Source organism: Brassica rapa, chromosome A06 (genome assembly GCF_000309985.2).
Source record: "Brassica rapa cultivar Chiifu-401-42 chromosome A06, CAAS_Brap_v3.01, whole genome shotgun sequence".
Classification (NCBI taxonomy): Eukaryota; Viridiplantae; Streptophyta; class Magnoliopsida; order Brassicales; family Brassicaceae; genus Brassica; species Brassica rapa.
Genome location: NC_024800.2, coordinates 6,873,301 through 6,891,411, shown reverse-complemented (window position 1 = coordinate 6,891,411; position 18,111 = coordinate 6,873,301). Strand labels below are relative to the sequence as shown.

The 18,111-nt window shown below is 34.4% G+C and overlaps 6 protein-coding genes and 1 long non-coding RNA gene across 8 annotated transcripts; 3 read left to right on the top strand and 4 right to left on the bottom strand.

Moving 5' to 3' along the window:
* The first annotated feature begins 1,319 nt into the window (after nt 1-1,319).
* On the top strand, nt 1,320-4,626 carry LOC117125976. The gene is made up of 2 exons (XR_004448456.1): nt 1,320-1,761; nt 1,963-4,626. It is a non-coding gene; the product is annotated as an uncharacterized LOC117125976 (long non-coding RNA).
* A 969-nt stretch (nt 4,627-5,595) lies between these two features.
* LOC103872506 (glutathione S-transferase U26) lies at nt 5,596-7,571 on the bottom strand. Its single transcript, XM_009150917.3, has 3 exons — nt 6,659-7,571; nt 6,232-6,571; nt 5,596-6,111 (listed from the first exon to the last, which is right to left on the bottom strand). The coding sequence occupies exons 2-3, from the start codon at nt 6,547-6,549 to the stop codon at nt 5,767-5,769; spliced, it is 663 nt and encodes a 220-aa protein (XP_009149165.1). The 5' UTR covers nt 6,550-6,571; nt 6,659-7,571; the 3' UTR covers nt 5,596-5,766.
* A 235-nt stretch (nt 7,572-7,806) lies between these two features.
* Nucleotides 7,807-8,939, bottom strand: LOC103872505 (glutathione S-transferase U25). Its single transcript, XM_009150915.2, has 2 exons — nt 8,496-8,939; nt 7,807-8,301 (listed from the first exon to the last, which is right to left on the bottom strand). The coding sequence occupies exons 1-2, from the start codon at nt 8,808-8,810 to the stop codon at nt 7,957-7,959; spliced, it is 660 nt and encodes a 219-aa protein (XP_009149163.1). The 5' UTR covers nt 8,811-8,939; the 3' UTR covers nt 7,807-7,956.
* Nucleotides 8,940-9,742: 803 nt separating this feature from the next.
* LOC103872504 (glutathione S-transferase U24) lies at nt 9,743-10,906 on the bottom strand. Its single transcript, XM_009150914.2, has 2 exons — nt 10,435-10,906; nt 9,743-10,318 (listed from the first exon to the last, which is right to left on the bottom strand). The coding sequence occupies exons 1-2, from the start codon at nt 10,747-10,749 to the stop codon at nt 9,986-9,988; spliced, it is 648 nt and encodes a 215-aa protein (XP_009149162.1). The 5' UTR covers nt 10,750-10,906; the 3' UTR covers nt 9,743-9,985.
* Nucleotides 10,907-11,302: 396 nt separating this feature from the next.
* LOC103872503 (ribokinase) lies at nt 11,303-13,407 on the top strand. The gene is made up of 4 exons (XM_009150913.3): nt 11,303-12,083; nt 12,501-12,686; nt 12,795-12,990; nt 13,093-13,407. The coding sequence occupies exons 1-4, from the start codon at nt 11,424-11,426 to the stop codon at nt 13,185-13,187; spliced, it is 1,137 nt and encodes a 378-aa protein (XP_009149161.1). The 5' UTR covers nt 11,303-11,423; the 3' UTR covers nt 13,188-13,407.
* Nucleotides 13,076-16,137, bottom strand: LOC103872502 (exopolygalacturonase). Of its 2 annotated transcripts, none has more exons than XM_018659406.2 (4): nt 15,127-16,137; nt 14,475-14,774; nt 13,864-14,382; nt 13,076-13,795 (listed from the first exon to the last, which is right to left on the bottom strand). In XM_018659406.2, the coding sequence occupies exons 1-4, from the start codon at nt 15,265-15,267 to the stop codon at nt 13,685-13,687; spliced, it is 1,071 nt and encodes a 356-aa protein (XP_018514922.1). In that variant the 5' UTR covers nt 15,268-16,137; the 3' UTR covers nt 13,076-13,684. The 2 variants fall into 2 exon arrangements, with proteins under 2 accessions (XP_018514922.1, XP_009149158.1); XM_009150910.3 differs by having other exon boundaries at nt 13,076-13,773; nt 15,127-16,116.
* A 1,305-nt stretch (nt 16,138-17,442) lies between these two features.
* Nucleotides 17,443-18,102, top strand: LOC103872501 (VQ motif-containing protein 1). The gene has a single exon (XM_009150909.3). It carries the CDS (start codon nt 17,695-17,697, stop codon nt 17,989-17,991), a length of 297 nt encoding a protein of 98 aa, XP_009149157.1. The 5' UTR covers nt 17,443-17,694; the 3' UTR covers nt 17,992-18,102.
* Nucleotides 18,103-18,111: the final 9 nt, after the last annotated feature.

Genomic DNA, 18,111 nt, shown 5'->3' with positions numbered 1-18,111 from the left:
ATGTTTGTCACGTGGCAGTTTCATAGCGGTTTGAAAATGAATATGATGATATGTCACATGTAGAGAGTTTTTCATTCAAACATTAATGTGTTCATTACTTTACATTTTTCCAATATAAAATTCACATACAAAGTTCTACGGGTTATAAAAAGGTTCTACATAGAAAGACAATTTAATTTTTTTTACTAATGTTAATTAACGGTATCTTTATATATTTTTTATCAATTATTTTTATATATTTTTACAAACACATACATGTTCACATTGACATGAACACATATATACTAAATACGCATCACAAGCGAAGATTCTAATTCTCTTGGAAATTGAAATATTCTTCTTTTTAATGATTCATTTCACCATCGACCAAATTGTAATTACATGATTTGTTTTAGTAATTTTTTTCTTTTTTATCTAGATTTGATGTTTCATTCATTTAAAAATTATAATATGAAACCATTGGTTCGACATCAAAACTGTCTAAATTATAACATGAAACAAAATCAATAATAATAGTTTTTGATTAATACTGAAAACCTCAAGTATTTTAACCGAACAAACCAAAATAAATATAGATTTAAAATTATAGTTATATTTTAGTAGATTAAAAAACGAAAAAACTCAACCTAAAACTAAATTGATATTCATTAAACAGACCTAATATTTTCTTATCTTAGAAAATAATGTAATTAATAATCTTATTCCGCACAAGGTGCATATTATTTCCGAGTTCAGTACTATTATAAAATATGAAATACTACGAGCAGGTGTAGTTTAAATATCAAAATTCAAAACAGTCCTACTATATAAAAGGGGCTAAATCCCTGGCTCCTAAGCCTTGCCACATGGGCAAAAAAAATTGTGAGCCAATCAATATGCCATGTCACTAACGTTTTGGGCCCCATTTTCGTCCCGGTTTTGGTTTGGTCTAATATTTCGGAGTTTGGTCTGATTCTCTGGTTTTGTACTTAATTTGATTAGGGATTCATCGTTATTATTCTTCCACAGTTCAACCTAGCGTCACCGTTTTTCTAATCTGTAAACTAAAGTTCTTCCTCTCATCTCTTCACCTCCCCTATCATTCAATGTATTCTTTAAATTTGGGATAATTATTATTCATACTAAACCCAGTAACGATGTCGACCTCTCTGTTTCCTTCACGTTAAATCTATAAATAGGAGAGGGTTGAGAGTAGAATAGATCTTCATAACCTCTGTCAGTTTGTCTTATTTATCAAGCGTAGATTCTCAAAATGTCTTCCTCCGATGCCGTTGTTGCGTAATCCGCCGTACGGATTGTTTCTGCCGGAGGAGTAAGGTGGCTGACGAGGTGGCGGTTGATTTGCACCACCGTTACTGTAACTTTTGCTCGTCTGAGGGTAGCCTGACATAGCTGGAAATGAAAAGGTAAGACTCTTTGCAATAGAGATGGAAGAAGAGAATGAGTTGACCTTAAAGATCTGTTTCTTTCAGTTTTTGATATACTTTTTTGTTTCTACATAAATCAGGAGAAAGAAGCCAATAAAGAAGCTTTGAGGAAGTATTTAGAGTTAGTGGAGTTCTTCACCAAAGGTAATGTTTCTTTTTTTTTTATATTACACCATCACTAAAACCTATCGCAACAGTTTCTGTATCAAATAGTTTGATCGGACATAATAATTTGATTTGTACTCCTTTGTATGTTCTGGAACGCAATGTGGGTTTCGAATGTAGTTCTGATTGCTTTGTATGAGCAGAATGACAAGCCTTCCTCTGCTTTAGAGTAAGTTCATGGACACCTACTTTGTTTCTAACCGGTAAATATTAGTTTTTAAGAGAGTACCATAACTTACTGACTTATAATCTTCTACACAGGTGATACCTTTTATGAACTTTATCCTAATATGAGTTAGGTCAAAGAGTATAATTTCATAATTTGTTTATGCTCCCCTACTATTGTATCCTTCTTTGGTTTTGCTTTCAGATTCATCCAGCAAAAGCTAGGAGGTCCTTCAGTTTCTGATTACAAGAAGCTTCAATCTGAGAAGTCTGACCTTCAAATAAAGGACAATGAAGTTTTTGCTAAACATCAAGGAACCTTGAGAGAGGTATCCCGTCCTAACTTGAATATAAAAGTTTATCAGTAAACCATATATAATTGATTAGCACATGATTACATGCTTATGTAGTTCCTTATCCATTCTTTTTAGTTGTCTTCAGAATTTCTATATGATTGGTTGGAATGGTAATGGAGTGTATAGAGTACTAAAGATAGACCAGCTTGATGTGTCTGAGCTTAACCTCAGTGAGGATTTCACTGCCTATACCAAAAAAGAATGCTACGAGCTGCTTAAACGGATACACAAAGGAAACAAGGCCACAGGCGGCCTCGAATTTGTCACTCTCTGTTATGGCATCATTGGTTTGTGTTCTTTTGTTTCAAGTTATGGTCGCTGAAACATACATTGTTTTACTTTTACAGCGTGTTCTCACAATTTGTTTTTTTCTTCCCATTTTTGTGGTCTCAGGATTCATTAAGTTTTAGGGACCATACTACATTCTGGTTATCACTTAGAGAAGAGAGATAGGCGAAATTTGTGGTCACATGGTGTATGAAGTCTCCAAGAGTGAGATCATTTCTTTGCGAAATTCTAGCATGATTTGCAGCATTTCAAATTCAAGAGACGAGAACAGGTGTTTTTATATATCTTTTACTTTTTTTCCCTTTTTTTTTTGTCTGTCCCAAGCTTATTGTCGAAGAAAGTTTCTGTTTTTCTTTTCAGTTCGGTGAAAAGTTAGTGAGTTACATGTGTTCATTTATTATACCCTTCCACCTTTTTATGAACTCAAGTCATTTAACCCTTGCGTTTCTTTATCTGGTGTTGATAAACAGGTACAAGAGGTTCCTGTGTAGCTCCTGTGTATGGTGGACCTTACAAAAGACTTCTTTTTCAGCTATTCTTTCAATATAATGTGTAGTTTCCAGAAGAATATATGTGTGTCATGTGACCATGAAAGTGGTGGTGCTCTCTATAAGAAAAGAACAAAATAAATGACCACCGCTTTTAAAACATTTATGTTACCGCTTCCTACGTCAATTAAATAGGCACACACAAATACTATTTTTTCTTACGAATATTGAATTCCTCAAAACAATTTATTATTTAAACTTACTGTTGTTTTTTTAAAAAAAAATGACCACCGCTTCCAACATCTTCGCATTATAAAATAAACAAAACTTAACTTACCCTTTCAGAAACTTTAAAACTCCAAATTTTAATTGAGCTGACTTAAACCTAAATACTAAAAGCTCTAAAACATATAATTTTCTAAAAAACTAAAGATCGCTCATCCTCACCCTAGCCCTAATCACCGACTCCATCTCATCGTGATTCTCTTCCTCTTCATCTCATCTTCAACTTAAATATTATCATTTTTGAATGAAAACATTATTATTATTGAAATATTAATTATTTATCCAAAACTCTAATAAACAAAATATACAAGTTGTTAATGCACTCTATTGTTTGCAAAGAAGCTTTTCATATTATTTCCCTTTTTTCATTTAATGCACAAATACAAATGTAGATTTTCCTTTTATCTAGAAGATGTTTTTTAATTTAACATACAAATTATGAACCGTTTGACCATGTTTATCATAAATGTGGTTTTATATATATTTTTAGTTTTAATATATTCTTCATTATTTACATCTTATTAGTTTTAAACGATACAAAAAAACATATATTAATTGCATATTTTAAAACGATTAAAGTCACAATGACCAATTATTTTCCAGCACCACCAAAAACTCGAAAACCCCTATACAACCGAAATTTTATTTCCATATATTATTAAATTTTATTTGTTTATAATATGTTTTAAAAACAAACCAAAAAAAAAATTGTGATAAAGAAGGAAAGTTTTGATAGAATAACCAAAATGTTTCATTTAGTCGGTAAAATGATCTATATACCCTAGATATATAAAATTTAATTAAAAAATATTAAAAAACAATAAAAAAAATTAAGTAATAGTCTTAGATTATACGTTTTCAAAATACAATTTTTTAAAATAATTTTTTTAGTTGATTTTTTAATTGCAATTTTTCTCTATTTTTGTTTTCAATTTATCTTTTTGTAATTCTAGCCGAAGTTCACAACAAGTGGAGCGACAACCTCGGAACGCAACCAATTGTCGTTAGGATCATTAGGATGTGGCCCATCACAAATCACACAAATAAAAATGCTTTCCTAGGAACAACTTTCATTTATATTGACATCTAGGTTTGTCTAAAAAATACTTACTTTTAATTATTCCAACAACATTTCAAATAATTGCTTTTAACCATTCAACAGGAACAAAAAAAATGGAAGGGCAGGTGCCTATTTCTACGTCTGACACAGTGTATCAACGGTTCGAAGAAGGAAAAATTAATCACATTAGTAATTTTAATCTTCTTCCCAATAACCGACGGTACATGCTTACCGTTCAACCATACATAATCAATATCAATGAGACAACAATTATAACACTGATTCAAGAAAACATTCCACCGATTCCTTCATACATTTTATGGCCCCAACGCTATCCCCAGTTGATCAGCTTAGCAAGTGCAACCAACTTCCTCCCAAGTCAAAAAAAAAAACCATACCTATCACACATACAAATAAATTCTCTATTTTTGTTGCTAAAAACAAATTATTCCCGCAGATGTTGTTGGCCGCATATGCCTCATCCAAGGAAGTGATTTATATAACCACAACACAGATACAAAAATCATCATTGGATTGCGTTAAGCAATAAATATATAATACAATAATTTTTGTAGATCCAGATTGATCCATCTAACTATGTGGGATAATGAGGCGGCTAATTTTAGGGAGTTAAATCGCATATCTACCAGGAAAAACCAAATCGTAATCATCACAAATATCATTCCAAGGTTACATGAAGGTAATCAACTAAACATAAAGTTTATGTCTAACTAAATGCTTATAAATATTTCCCTTTTTAGGGAAACTATCACACAACCACACCAAGATCGCTCTTTTACTTTGACAACAACATTGATATCATACAACGCTTTCAAAAGAGAAATAAACTGCTATCCTAAGCCTGATGGCATACCTCCACATGGGATAAAACCACAAGACGGAAACCGACACCAGTCAACTGTTTTAAAATTTACACTTCAATGCAAACAACCATATATTTTTCAAACTTACTATTGTTTAGAAAACAAAAACTGATCACCGCATCGCATTCAAACAAAAACTCTATGGTTAAATTCTACAACGAACTAAACTTAACTTCCAATATCTTATACTTAAAACTACAAAAATATAAAAATTTACTTTAATAAAACATATTATCCGCGCGAAGCGCAGACCCCGGCTCTAGTATCTTGTAATATTGTATTGAAATATCTCGTGACTTAATTATTATCCCTTTTTGAGTTTTTGGTGTGTTTTTGCAAATATGCCCCTCTGAGTCTGATGTTTAAAATTATGGAGGTGTGTAATAAAACAAATTAACGTTAATGGTTTACCAAAAGTCATTCAGATTTTCAAATTGGTTTTCTTGATTTAATCCATTTCAGAGGATACTAAGCGTAAAAGAGGAAACAAACATTTTTATTATGGATAATCCTACTTTAGAAACTAGAAAGTATTAAAAAACAAAAGAAAATACAAATTTCACATAAAACAGAACATAACAGTCTTCTTGATATCAAACCATCTTTTTCCTTATGTGTTCAGACTCATTTCGACAACCTGACAAAGATCTACTCAGCTCCCAATTTCCTTCTGAGAACATAAGCATACTCGACAATCTTGTCAGAATCAGCTAATGAATTAACCACGCTATCTCTCTCTAAACACCTCTTGGTCCACTGAGTCAATTTTGGGAACTCTGCTTCGATACTGAACTCACCAAACTTCTCAATGGCTTTGAACCAGCTGTAATATCCCATTAGTGCAATGTCTACGAATCCGAAGACATCCCCACCATAGTAAGTTTTGTCTCCAAGCTCCGTTTCAAGTGTCTTGAAATGTTCAAGCAATTCTTTTTTGGCTGTAACTTGTTCTTCTCCCGTTGTTCCCCATACTTTCCATGATGGGTCGTAAAACTGAACACACACGACACAACATCAAAGTCATAAAATCATTTGAAACTGTGGGAAAAATATATTTAATTAAAAGTGATTAAAATATATTAAAAGATCAAATATCTAAGGAGGAGTTTTGACCTTTTTGTCGATGAAAGCACCCCAGAATCTAGCTTGAGCTTTCTGGTAAGGATCAGAAGGGAGGATAGGATATGTATCGGACCAAACCTCGTCGATGTACTCGAGCTGGATAAGAGGTTCACAGATCTGTTTACCTTTGTGGATGAGAACGGGAATCTTCTTGTGAATTGGGTTCGTCTCGATGAGCAAAGATGTCTTCACCCTAGGGTCTGTCTCCTTGTACTCATACGCCACTCCTTTCTCAGCCAAAGCTATCTTCGTCGTCCCCATCCCGAACATGCTTGGCCAATAATCAAGAAGAATCACTTCGTCGGTCATTTTTTTGAGATCCAGTTTAGCTCTGATTGAACACAAACTGTTTTTAACTATACACACTTACTATTATTATCTTTCTTGAAAATTTAGAATGAAGATATGAGATTAGTACCTTCTGGTTTTTTATATTATAGTATCCTCGACCACGAAATCAGGGTTTCCTAGTTTAGCGCTAAACGTAACATGACATGATTATCTTTTAGTATTCTGTTTCTAAATTATAAAATCCTTATAGAATATGTGGACTATATGTTGTTCACGTTTACGCCATGACTTAATTATTTCTTACATTAAATGTCAAATAACATTACGATTCAGATGGAGATATATCATCACACTAAACTATTGAAGAGTTTTTAAAATTAAAGTAGTACTGTACGTATTTTTAATCTTAGAAAGTGCCCTTTTTGCATAAAGTAAGGCTACAAAGTTTGACTTATAATATGAATGAATATATGATTAACTAAACCATTCCTTTGGTAGTAGTTCAAAAGAAAAAATAGGCCATTCATTTAGGGTGCAAGAATGCTTTTTTGTGGGATATCTTTATCTGGAATGCATCATTCCATTGAATTCCAAGAAATATTTACCAGTTCGCATTAAAACCTTTTTAAACCAATTCCATATATTCTATTTTTGGAATGGAACAACAGAACAATCCTTTGTAAAATCTATTCTTTTTATTCTCTGCAAAAAATGTTCATGAATGAATGAGATGAGTAGAATTAACTAGTTTCAATTTTTATTCCATTTTATCTGTCATTCCATTTTTTGTATTTCAAAATTTGTAATTCCTTTCATCCCAGTTACAGCCTTAGTATAAATTTAGTGAAAGAACGTCTAATGTTTAACATTTTAATATATACTCTTTATGTTCCTAAAAGATTCATATTATAGTTTTTTCACACTTATTAAAAAAATATATAAAATTGTACTTTCCAATATATTGTTTTTCTTAAATAACTATTTCCAATAACTTTTGACCAATCAGATTTTGTTAAGCACAATTGTATTTTTTTGAAAAGTATAATTTTTCATTAATTAATGTATTAAAAATGTATCTTTTTTAAACAATTTTTTTTTAAAAACATGGATCTTTTAGGAAGGGAGGAAGAAATAGGAAACCAAAAGATGCATTTTTGTGGTACAGGACTACAGGTTTCACCTTTAGCCGTTCCAGTGTAATTAGTTTTGGATGCTTGCATTTAGTTATTGGACCTTAGCCTATGCGGCCCGAAACAATAATCACGCCGGGCCAGGTGGGTTGAAGCATTGAAGCATTTATCTTATTGTAAACCATCGGTGGATGTTTACATTATTATGATGACTCCAAAACAGAGCAAAAACACGACAGAAATTGAAAAAGGGTAAAAAAAAAACAGACAGAACAGAAACTAAAATGGAACACATCTATTCCATACCAAGTCTTTTCTTAAGCTCAGGAACGTACTTAGTGATCTTGTCTGGATCAGGAAGAGACTTAGCCACACTCTCTCTTTTCAGACACCTTTTAGCCCAAGCAATCACCTTTGGACACTCCGCTTCGATGCTGAAGTTCGCAAATTTCTCATATGCGTCAAACCAGCAGTAGAACCCGATCAAGGCTATATCAACATAACCGAACGTTTCGCCTCCAAAGTAAGCCTTGTCTCCAAGCTCGGTCTCTAGCGTCTTCAGCACCTCGATGAACTCCTTCTTCCCCGCTTCTTGCTCCTCGCCTTTCCCTCCCCACAGAACCCACGTCGGACCAGACACCTAAACCACAATTGTTAATCAGATTAAACCAAACACTAATCTCGATTTTCTTGCCCTATGAAATCTTCTCTTACATTTTTTCCGAATGAATGTTAAATTTATTCAAAAACCAAACTACTTCATTTAACAATGAGATGTTTTACTGTAAATTATAATTTTAAACCAAAATATTAAAAAAAACCTTCTCTTTCTACCTTCTTGTCAATGAAGTCTCCCCAAAACTTGGCCTGAGCTCTTTGGTAAGGATCAGAGGGAAGGAGTGAGTTTCCCCCTGGCCAAGTCTCGTCGATGTACTCGACCTGGATGAGAGATTCACAAACCGGTTTACCATTGTGGATGAGAACCGGGATTTTCTTATGAACCGGGTTCATCTCGAGGAGAATCTGGCTTTTGTTGAATAGATCTTGTTCTCTGTGCTCAAATTTGATGTTTTTCTCCTCAAGAGCAATCCTCGTCCTCATCCCGAACGCACTCGGCCAGTAATCCAGAAGAATCACTTCGTCTGCCATTTGTTTCTCTTGATAATTAAGCTCTCACTGAGATCTTTTATTTATTTGTTCTGTGCAAGTGTATGATGAAGAAGAGAACCGAGTTACTTTGATTTATAGCGGATATATGCGAAACATAAACAGTGGTCGCATTTTGCTTGCTAAAGTCTTATTTATATTAATATTCTAATTCTCTAGATTAAATTATGAAGTTAGTGAAAATGATATATTCAGCCAGTTCAAAAGTTTTTTTTTCCTTTTATAGTTGATGAAATTAATTCAATCTCTGACTTCGATGTCAAAGGGTTTGTACTTTGCTATGTTGAACTTTCATTTTGAGTTCTTCGATTAGATTTTTAAAACTAAACTAAATTTTAATTATTCAGTGAAACTTATACTTTGTTTTCTGATACATCTTTGATAAAAAATTAAATCAAATACTATTCGAGAGGTTAGTGACGAGCAGAAAGTACTTATTTCGGTGGACCTACTCATTTTAAGATGTTGACCACGTGTTTCGCAAGAGAGACGGTTGATTACGCCACTGCTTACGTCATCGTAACTTTTGACTCTGGATTTCAAACAGCGGTCAACGCCATGGATACTTTAAGGACACATTTAATAATCAAAATATAGCAGTGAAAGTCTTAATAATTCTGACTAACAACAGTAAGCATGTTATTTACTTTACTGGTCATAAAATGATAAAGATATTGGGAATTTTAGAATACATTGGGAAATGACTATATGAGCTAGTTTTTGTTATATCGAATTTTTGTAATAGAAAACCACATGGATCGTAACATGCGAGTCGATGCTAGAACTTTGGAAGACACCACAAACCGTGAAAGGTCATTTTTATATAAATAAACAGTTAAAGTTAAGAAAGTTTATTTTATGGAAGTCTTGTAAAGTTTAGCGTGTTTTGAACCAATCTAACTGCAATCATAAGAAATAGAATAACTGGACTGCTGTAATTTCATGATTTGACACACATCCTTTATTATAGACTTTTCAACGTATTGAAAACTCATTTCCAAATACAGTGAAGATACAAAAAAAAACCGACAATCAGATCAACACTTACATGACTTAAACAACTCACAGAATCACATTATTAAGCAGAAATAAACTTTAGATAGATAGAGAAGACACAACAAGAGCAGACATAATACAACAGAACATCATAAGAGGTTCTACTCGAGGCCAAGACGCTGGGAAATGAACGCAGTGACCTTCTCCGACTCAGGCAGGGTTTTAGCGACGCTCTCTCTCTTCAAACACCTTTGGGCCCACGCAGTCAACGTTGGACACTCTGTTTCAATACTCATATTCCCAAACTTGTTGTAGACTCCAAACCAGCTGTAGAACCCGATGAGAGCTATATCCACATACCCGAACGTCTCGCCTCCAAAGTAATGCTTGTCTCCAAGCTCTGATTCAAGCGTCTTGAATATCTCGATTAACTCCTTGGATGCTTCCTTCTCCTCACCTTTTATCGCCCAAATCCTCCTCGCCGTAACATTCACCTGATATAATCCATTTTGGTTATAGAAGTTGCAATATTTGGTGGAGAAAAAAAAAATCAAACCAAACCAAGACACTTAAACCGAAACCAGTATATATTTTTACTAAATGAAAATACCTTTTTGTCGATGAAATCTGCCCAAAACTTGGCCTGAGCTCTTTGGTAAGGATCAGAAGGAAGGAGTGGGTTTTCACCGGGCCAAGTCTCATCGATGTACTCGACCTGGATGAGAGACTCACAGACCGGTTTACCATTGTGGATAAGAACCGGTATTTTCTTATGAATCGGGTTCATCTCGAGGAGCAAGGAGCCTTTATTCCATAAATCTTGTTCTCTATAATCGAACTTGACTTTTTTCTCCTCCAGAGCGATCCTCGTCCTCATCCCAAACATACTCGCCCAGAAGTCCAGAAGTATCACCTCCTCTGCCATTGTTACTCACTAAAAGCTTGTTTTTTACTTTCTCTTACGTTTCTTTAGCTAATATTGTGTTGTACTGACTGAATTGAAGAGAACTGTAATCGGTGATTTATAGGGGTTCTGAATCGCATTTTGCTTGCCCTCGAATAATAAGAAATTGTATTATATATTGAGGACAATTTTGATTCGACTACTCTAGCTTTTTGTTGTATTTTAAGCATAGTCAAGAGACTAAGACTATTATTTTATATTGTTGTATTATACTATCATATAGTTTAGTAATGTTATTGAATATATGTAATATCTTCATGAGATTTGTAAATAAAAAGGTAAAAAGTTAGTTATTCAAAATTCTTTTGTTGTGCTCAAAATAATTTAGCACATAATCTGTTATGCTCAAATAAGTGGGTTACTTCGTACTTATGAGTTATGATCCATTTCTCCTATAATTGCGTTTGCTTAGGCCACTGCGTGCGTCATCATCGCACTTATGAGTTATGACGGTGGATACTCGAATTAATCACGGTTTTAATAAATCAAAATCTGGATTATACTCGGCACGGTTTAGTAATTTTAGAGCGTGAGTTTCACGTAAGAATCTTTAGTTCAACACTTCGAGTTCGAACACAAAGTTATCTTCAAAGTAAAAAGTTTCTGCGTTGACTCCGGCGAACAAGCGTACGACGATGATAATGAAAGGGATTTCACTTTCTCAGTCGAATACTTTCCATCCAAACATCAAATTCAATCGATCGAATCCTCCTCCGATCAACATTGTGAATCCAACCCTCCGCGTTCCCAGAAGATCCCTCCGTGTTCTCTCCCTCTCCGTCGACCCATCGGCAAATCAAAACGCTAAACCCACCGTTAACCCCCACGCGCCGCCGCTGGTGGTCGTGGGATCCGCGAACGCCGACATCTACGTGGAGATCGAAAGACTACCCAAGGAAGGGGAGACGATCTCGGCCAAGACAGGGCAAACGCTCGCCGGCGGGAAAGGCGCGAACCAGGCGGCGTGCGGAGCGAAGCTGGATTATCCGACGTACTTCGTCGGTCGTCTGGGAGAGGACGCGCACGGGAAGCTGATCGCAGGTGCGTTGGGGGGTGGGTCGGAAGGGTGTGGAGTTCGCTTGGATCACGTGAAGTCGGTGAAGGACGAGCCGACGGGGCACGCGGTGGTGATGCTGCAGTCGGACGGTCAGAACTCGATTATTATTGTGGGTGGTGCTAATATGAGAGGGTGGCCTGAGAAGATGAGTGATGATGAGCTTGAGGTTGTTAGGAATGCTGGTGTTGTGTTGCTTCAGAGAGAGATCCCTGATTCCATCAACGTTCAAGTTGCTAAGGTCAGATATAAAGTTTGTGACTTTATTCGATTCCAATCTTGATGACTCTCAAAGTTAGGTACTTTAGTGACAGTTCTTCTAGTCTTGGTAAGTTTTGTTGAAAGGATGCAGCTTTAGGTTTTTATATAGTGCAATGATGTCTTGAAAAGATGTAGAATTTGGAATTGGAGTATAGATTTGATCATATACAAGTTGAATCATCATGTTGAGATAGCTAATGCAAAGTTATGTTGAGTATGATTTTCTAAGAAGCTTTGATGACACTCAAAGTTACGTCAGTGGGAACTTTTTTTTTCTGTTGATTGGATGAAGCTTCAGGTTTTGATAATGCAGTGGTGTCTTAAACACGGTGTGAGATAAGATTTTTATCATAAGAGTAGAAACTTAGGTTGGTGGTGGTGGTGGGATGTTTTGCAGGCTGTGAAGAAAGCAGGTGTTCCGGTCATCCTGGACGTGGGAGGAATGGATACGCCCATTCCGAATGAGCTATTGGATTCCGTCGACATCTTGAGCCCGAATGAGACTGAGCTCAGTCGCTTGACCGGAATGCCTACTGAAACTTTTGAACAGATCAGTCAAGCTGTTGCAAAGTGCCATAAGTTGGTATAAGTCCCTTTGATTAATCTTTCTTTTTTTGGGCAATTGGGCTCTGAAAAATTGGTTTAGTGGGTTTTGGGTTGATAAGGTTAAAGCTATATTTTTTTTTCTCAGGGAGTTAAGCAAGTTCTAGTGAAACTTGGTTCCAAGGGGTCTGCGTTATTCATAGAAGGGGAGAAACCGATCCAGCAGTCAATTATACCGGCTGCGCAAGTGGTTGATACTACAGGTGCTGGGGATACTTTCACAGCAGCTTTTGCAGTGGCTATGGTAGAGGGCAAGTCACATGAGGAATGCTTGAGATTTGCTGGTAAATTTCAGTTTTAAAGAATTCTAGTTTTCTGACCCATAAAACTAATTAGTTTTGTCTCACTTTGGGTTCAATGGTTCTTATTTTTTCCGGTTCCTACAGCTGCAGCTGCCTCTCTATGTGTCCAAGTAAAGGGTGCAATACCCAGCATGCCTGATCGAACATCCGTCTTGAAGCTCCTTCAGTCTACTACTTAAGACTGATACTCTTTCAACTCAATCTTCTTACGAATAAACGGCGATTCAGATCACGAGGGAAGAGGTTGAATTGGATCTCGCGATGGTACTCATCAATGGTTGTCAATAATGTGGTCTTTGTCTCTGTTTCTTTGTGCATCAACTCCTTTTAACTTGTCTAGTCTTGTGAGTTGACTAATTTTATTATTCTCAAAGAGTCAAAGTTACCAACACAATGTTATCACTGAGAGATATCACCAATGAAAATAAAATAAAAATGTCATATTAAGATTTCTCTTTGGGCTGACTTGACATCTAAGATAGAATCACATCTACACGAGTAATGAATATATACCAAAATCAACTAACGACAAGCTGAGTTTAAACAACTCGGAGGAAACATCTTGCCACGAGCAGAACCTTTAACGTTCTCACACAACGCGGTGGCTGGACCGTCAGAACCATTATGTATTAAATTGATGTCAATCAGCTGAATATCTTTGCAAGGAAAGCTTTTACTACATTGCAAATTTACAGCCACTTTGTTCCTCGATGTTCCCCAAATATTCTTGAACGTCACGTTTCTGATCTGAACATGAGAGTCTCCCTGCAGACAACAATATCATGATCTAATCTGGTTTTAAAAAACTGAGCAAAATTAAGAAAGATAAGGCTGTTTCTTGCGTATGAAGCTTACTAATTTCGGACACGGTGGGTAAGGACAATACTTCTGATCAATGTTGATAGGATGTCGGACATCAACCATCTTGATATTCTCGTACAAGAATCCCGAAACTGTGATCTCAGCAACCGAAGATTCCCATGTCTTGAACCTTATACCGTCGCTTGTCCCGTTGAAAACCGTGTCCCTAACCGTAATATCCTCCACATTCTTTTCTTCTTTGTGCTTTCCCAAGCTTCCGACACTGATCCCATGTCCAGGACCACAAGTGATGTTATGGATATCGAAGTTAGTGTTTCCCGAGAGGATTGCGATACAATCGTCTCCGGAACCAATGTGACTGTCCCGAATCTTAACGTTGCTGGACATACCAATCTTGATTCCGTCAGTGTTGGGGCTGTTTCTAGGAGCCGTTACGTTGACGTGAGAGATGTTGAAATGATCTACGCAGAAGAAGTTCAAGTGTTCCGATTTGCTGTTGAGTGATATTAGTCCATTGATTCTTGATTTTCTCACGAAATCGAATGCCATGTTCTGCAAAATTATTAGAGATTAGAGAATATAGGCTTTTCTTTAACAAATATTTTATCAAAATTTAAATTTAAAACGAAAGACGAATATCGTACCGCTGGTAGTCTACGATTCATGTCGAAGTTAGTGGAGGACCAAGAACGACTTCCTTGGCCGTCGATAGTTCCGTGGCCGGTGACTACGAGATTGTCGACGTATTGGAAATTTATCCAAGCGTCTTGTTTGATATGCTTGGGATGTAGAGGAGCCAGTAATAATCCATTGTTGAAGAACATAGTTTTACCTTTGCATGGTCCCTTGAACATGACAGCACTCATATAGAACTTTTTTCTTGGTATGTAAATTTGATTTCTTCCACTATGTGCGCACGCATCTTCCCACGCTTTTATGAATGCCTGAAACACCATAGTGAATAGCCAAAAAAAAAAAAAAATTAAATATTGTAGATCTTCTATACTAATACAAAGGATTTTTTTTTTTTTGTCTTCGTATACCAATCTATTGGATTTATAGGATTCTATTGTATATTTATGGTTCAACCAGTTAATATGTGTTGTTTCAACGTTTTCGTGCCCAGCTTCAAATTTCCTTGAAAATATGACTCTTTTAGAAACCTAAACCTTTAGGGGATACAAAAGTAAATTCTAAAATATCTCATAACAATTTGAGTATGAAGGATAATGGTGTTTTTAGATATAAAATAATCATAGGAAAATTAAACGGGTAAAAAAAATTAATGTCATGTACATTAACATTATCAGTTTTGCCGTCGCCTTTGGCACCATATTTTCGGACATCAAAGATTTTCCACGTGCCCGATCGACTTGCAACCGCGACGACCAAGAGAAACATACACAAATTCTTAAACACATAACTAATGCAAGCCATGTTTGATTTTTGGAGGATATCAGAATTCTTATATGAGTATTATTTTGTCTTGTCTTGGTCAGGTTTAGATCTTGAATCTCCCATCCAAGGGACAGTTTAGGATCTCACGAAAATAATCCAATTTTGGCACTGGCTTCATTCGAGCTAGATTGCTAGAAATATGTAGAAAACAATTGTGACTAGTTGACCAAAAAAAAAACAATTGTGACTCAGTAGAGTCTATACAAAGCTCTTTTCATTTAATACAAAATTTAATTAGCAATAAATAGACACTTTAAACTAGATACGGTGTCTTTAAAATATATATTTAATGCCATGTTTTTATAAAATTCTTTAATTATAGATTTGTATCCAAACATAAATAACTATAATTTCAGTTCGCACAATATTTTTGTTTTCAATTGGTACTATATCGATGTCTACATAATGCAAAAGCATTTGTAAAACATAGAAATAATGAAAAATAAAAATTTGTTGATCGACTTTCAGGATCTCATCACAATAAAGAAGAGCATCAAACCTTATCAGTTATATTGAAGTTTTGCTACATTATAATTTCACAGCCACTTTGTTCCCAAATGTCTTGTTCCGAATGCATGTGCCCTCTGATAAATCATGATCGGGCTTGTTGGTTAAACACTAATTTGACAGTTTAGCAATTAAAAGACATAGGTTGCGAATTAGCTTTTTTCTAAATTTTTGTAATTCAAAAATCAGTATGATAAATTATTATTAATTTTTTTTGAAAAGTTTAAATCAAACATCAAATTATTATATATGATATTTTTTCTTAGATTAAATACACTTATGATTATGTTGAAATTTAAAAAAACACTCACATATTAGATATATTTTAGAAATTATTTTATACAAATGTTTTTGTTTGATTAATATTTAATTATAATTTACTTTATATCTAATTTTTTAATTTTATAATAGAAAATATTATTTCCATATAACAACACAATATATATAAGAATTATCTTATTTTTGAAATATGTTTTATCAGTTATCTAATATAACATATAAATCTAATATTATATATATAAAAAAAATTGGTTATATATAAAAATAATTAAAAGGTATCACTGAGTTTGGAGAAAAATAACTTTGTAAATAGTGGTATAGAATTTTAACTTTTATAATAGAAAATTTTATTAAAAAATAACAACATATTCATATATAGAAGAATTATCTTATTTTGAAAAATCTAAAATTATTAATACAAATTCATTTTTGATTATATGATCAATTATATATACAAATCTATTAAATATATTATCGGTTTTAATCTTAACCACTTTAATTTTTAATATAAAAGTTATAAAAATCACTTTGCAAATAATAGTATAGATTTGCCCGTATATAAAATAAGAAGATACAAGTGTTCTAGGTTGGTTTCACGTGATGTGATGTGATTCCATATTCCATCAAATAAGGCGTGCTTAGTTTGACCCAGTAAACTAAATAATATGATTCTTTCTCGATCATTAGTTCCTGATAACAATAACAAAAGTTCATTTATTATTTGGTCCACCGAGCAATATGATTCTTTCCAGATCAATAGTTTCTTGATAATAATACCAAAGTCCATTTATTATTTGGTCAGTCAAGGCTGCTTGAATTCTTGACGGTCAAACCTGTTTCACTCATACAAGAACAACGTCAAAGACCGCAGTATATAAAAACAACTTAATTGACCATATGTAGTTTTTTTTTGACAAAAACCATATGTAGTTCTTTTTTTCTTCTTTTATTATTGTCAAAAGAACATAAATTTTGTTTTTCTAATCTTATAAAATTCTAAACATCTATCACATATGTTTTTTTGTTTAAATATATAAAAAAAATGTCTATGAAAACTATTGGTGAAAGGTAGCAAAATAAACTTTTCATGAGCACAATCTTAAAATAAAGTAACAGTCTCCAATTTCATTTGACCCGTTGTTTACCAAACTCTAAAGTAAAGGGTTTTTTAATGCAATGTTAGTTAACTGAGTCTAATCTCCTTAGTAAGTGGAAAATCTGCAACAGTGTTTATATTTAAACTCGTTAGTCGTGAAAGCCTGTGAACGTAACTCCATACGTAAGCATGTTCCAGAATCAAAATATCATTTCAACTTACATATATTTGCTTTTATATAGTTTAAAATTCCATGCTATAGCAATAAAAAATTGCTATTATCCACATAGTTCGTGAAGGATTCGCCACCAATTGTTTCTGAAGATATAATTAAAATAATATAATCTTTTTTGCTGTGTCTATATATATATATATATAAAGTCCCATATATCTGTGTACCCATATAAATATAACAAACATCTAGAGATTCAAAAGGCAAAGTACTCAGAGAGCCAAACCGAAACAAGATAAAAAATCAGATTCTAGTTTTGTTGTGTCTACAAGAAAAGCCAAATCATCCAAAAATGTCTAGAGTGAGATCTGAGCCGATGAAGGTTGTCTTCATTAACACACAGTACGTCCAGACAGATGCTCGTAGCTTCAAGACGGTTGTTCAAGAACTCACCGGTAAAAACGCCATCGTCGCTGACGGTCCTTTCGAGTTCTCAAGCCATGGTTACGGCAGCAAAGACTCGTCACCACAGTTTTCCGGAGGTGGCGGAAGAGAAGCAGAAGGAGGTGTAGAGACGACGGAGTTCGATAGCTTTTTCAGGGAGATGCCTCCGGTCGGCGAATTGTACAATCTATGGTCAGAAAGTTAAGTTGTGTTCAGAAAGCCCATTGGGCCTGTAACAAAGCCCTAATTTACTAAATTAAGAGGCCCATGTAAAACACCGAGTGATCGATCGATCGATCCTTTTTGTTTAATGTATTTTTTTTGG